The 2,013-nt window shown below is 46.1% G+C and overlaps 1 protein-coding gene across 1 annotated transcript; it reads left to right on the top strand.

Annotated features, from left to right (window-relative positions):
- The first annotated feature begins 732 nt into the window (after positions 1-732).
- Positions 733-1,221, top strand: LOC145104290 (uncharacterized). The gene has a single exon (XM_079041556.1). The coding sequence runs from the start codon at positions 733-735 to the stop codon at positions 1,219-1,221; it is 489 nt and encodes a 162-aa protein (XP_078897682.1).
- Positions 1,222-2,013: the final 792 nt, after the last annotated feature.

Here is a 2,013-nt window from a genome sequence, read left to right as displayed (position 1 = left end):
TATTGTTTCGCACACTCAAGGGGTGCATTGAGAAAAGCAACTTCCAGTGGACGACGGCAACAGGAGCAGTGCTTCAGCAGATCAAAACATCCCTACACGAGCTACACATGCTAGCCAGCCCTATCCTAGGCGAAACACTGCAAGTATACCTCTCAGCCTCAAAAGAGGCCATATCCTCGGTCCTGGTAGTGGAAAGGGAAGGCATGTAGGCACCGGTTTACTATGTCAGATGCGCATTACAGTGCCCCAAGATCAATTATCCCATAGTCGAAAAGCTGGTGCTCACGTTCATCTACGCAGCGCGACGACTGAGACACTATTTTCAGGGACACCAGATAGATGTGCTAAAAAACCACCCGATCAAGCAAATACTGCTCAAACAAGAGACGTCCGGACGGCTAGCAAAATGGGAAATCGAACTAGGTGAGCACGACATCATCTACCGTCCATGCACCAACATCAAAGGCCAAGCGTTAGCAGACTTCTTTCCCAGACGAAGGAAAGAATACCGCCCAGGAAAAGAAATGGCCAGGGGCGGATGAATGTAAAAGCAATCAGAGATGAACTTTGTATACCAATGGAGCAGCTAGTAAGGAGGGCTCCGGAGCAGGCCTAACCTTGACCAGCCCGGAATGGGAAGAAATCACTTATGCTCTTCGCTTTGACTTTCACACTTACAACAATGAAGCAGAATACGAAGCTTTGCTCGCCGGCCTGTGATTGGCTAAACAAATGGGAGCAGAAGCAGTAGTAGCTCTAACAGACTCAAGACTAGCTGCCAATCAGGTCAACGGGGATTTCGAAGTGAAAGACAAACGAATGGAAAAGTACGTGAAAGCGGTACAACGACTTGTTGAACGTTTCAGAGAATTTACCATCAAACAAATCCCAAAAGGTGAAAATAGAAGAGCGGATGCCCTCAGTAAGCTAGCATCAATGTGCTTCGACCACATATCCAGGAAGGTCCTTGTGGAGATGCTCAAAGAAAGAAGCATAGACGAACGACGAGTAAATTCCCTAGCACCAGCCAGACGAACATGGATGACACCACTGGTCGAATACCTGCAGCATGCTACTCTACCAGACGGCGATGAGGAAGCCAGGAAAGTGCGATTCAAGGTGTCGTCATATGCAATCATAGACGGGACACTGTACAGGAAAGGATTCATGTCACCATGGCTAAAGTGTGTGGAGGAAGCCAGAGGCAAGGAAGCACTCTAGGAGTCGCACTCCGGCTTAGTAGGCACACATGAAGGGGCAAGAGCCCTAACAGGGAAAATACTCCAGATGGGCATCTACTGTCCGACCATACACCAGGATGCATTGGAATTAACAAGGAAGTGTGTGGAGTACCAGACGTTCTCCCTGGTCTAAGGGAACCCCCTGGCGTGCATATCAAGGACTACTTCACAAAATAGATAGAAGCTGAGCCACTTGCGTGCATATCAGGGAGACAGATGATCAAATTTATGTGGAAAAATATCGTGACTAGGTTCGGAATACCTAAAGTTCTTGTCAGTGATAATGGGCTCCAGTTCACTGAGAATCTGTTCCGAGAGTGGTGCGCTGACAAAGGAATCAAGCAGCAGTTCACATCGGTGACGCACCCCCAAGCGAACGGCCAGGCGGAGGTGTCCAACAAAACACTAGTGAATGGTGATGTGAATTATGAACATTGGTTTGGCATGAGAAATTAAAGAACACACAAAGAACACAGTGATTTCGGTGTTTAAAAGATGCATTCGATTGTGAAAGGTGTTTACAAAAAAGGATCTAGATCTAAATCTACATAATTAATACACACTAACACTCTCAATGTTACATCTCTCAAGCACACCTCTACATGTGGAATGAACGCACCTTATATAGAGGTGTTTACATATCTCTCTCTCTCTCTCTCTCTCTATCTATCTATCTCTCTTTATCTCTTATGTCACAAGGCTACTTTACCACATATAAGTGGGTCTACAAAAGTCAAACCATTTACAAAGTCATACATGGATAACTTTGTAC

Source organism: Lactuca virosa, chromosome 4 (assembly GCF_052849685.1).
Source record: "Lactuca virosa cultivar CGN04683 chromosome 4, Lactuca_virosa_CGN04683_v6, whole genome shotgun sequence".
Classification (NCBI taxonomy): domain Eukaryota; kingdom Viridiplantae; phylum Streptophyta; class Magnoliopsida; order Asterales; family Asteraceae; genus Lactuca; species Lactuca virosa.
Note: the sequence above shows the minus strand (reverse complement) of the source record. Positions and strands in the feature narration are given on the sequence as shown.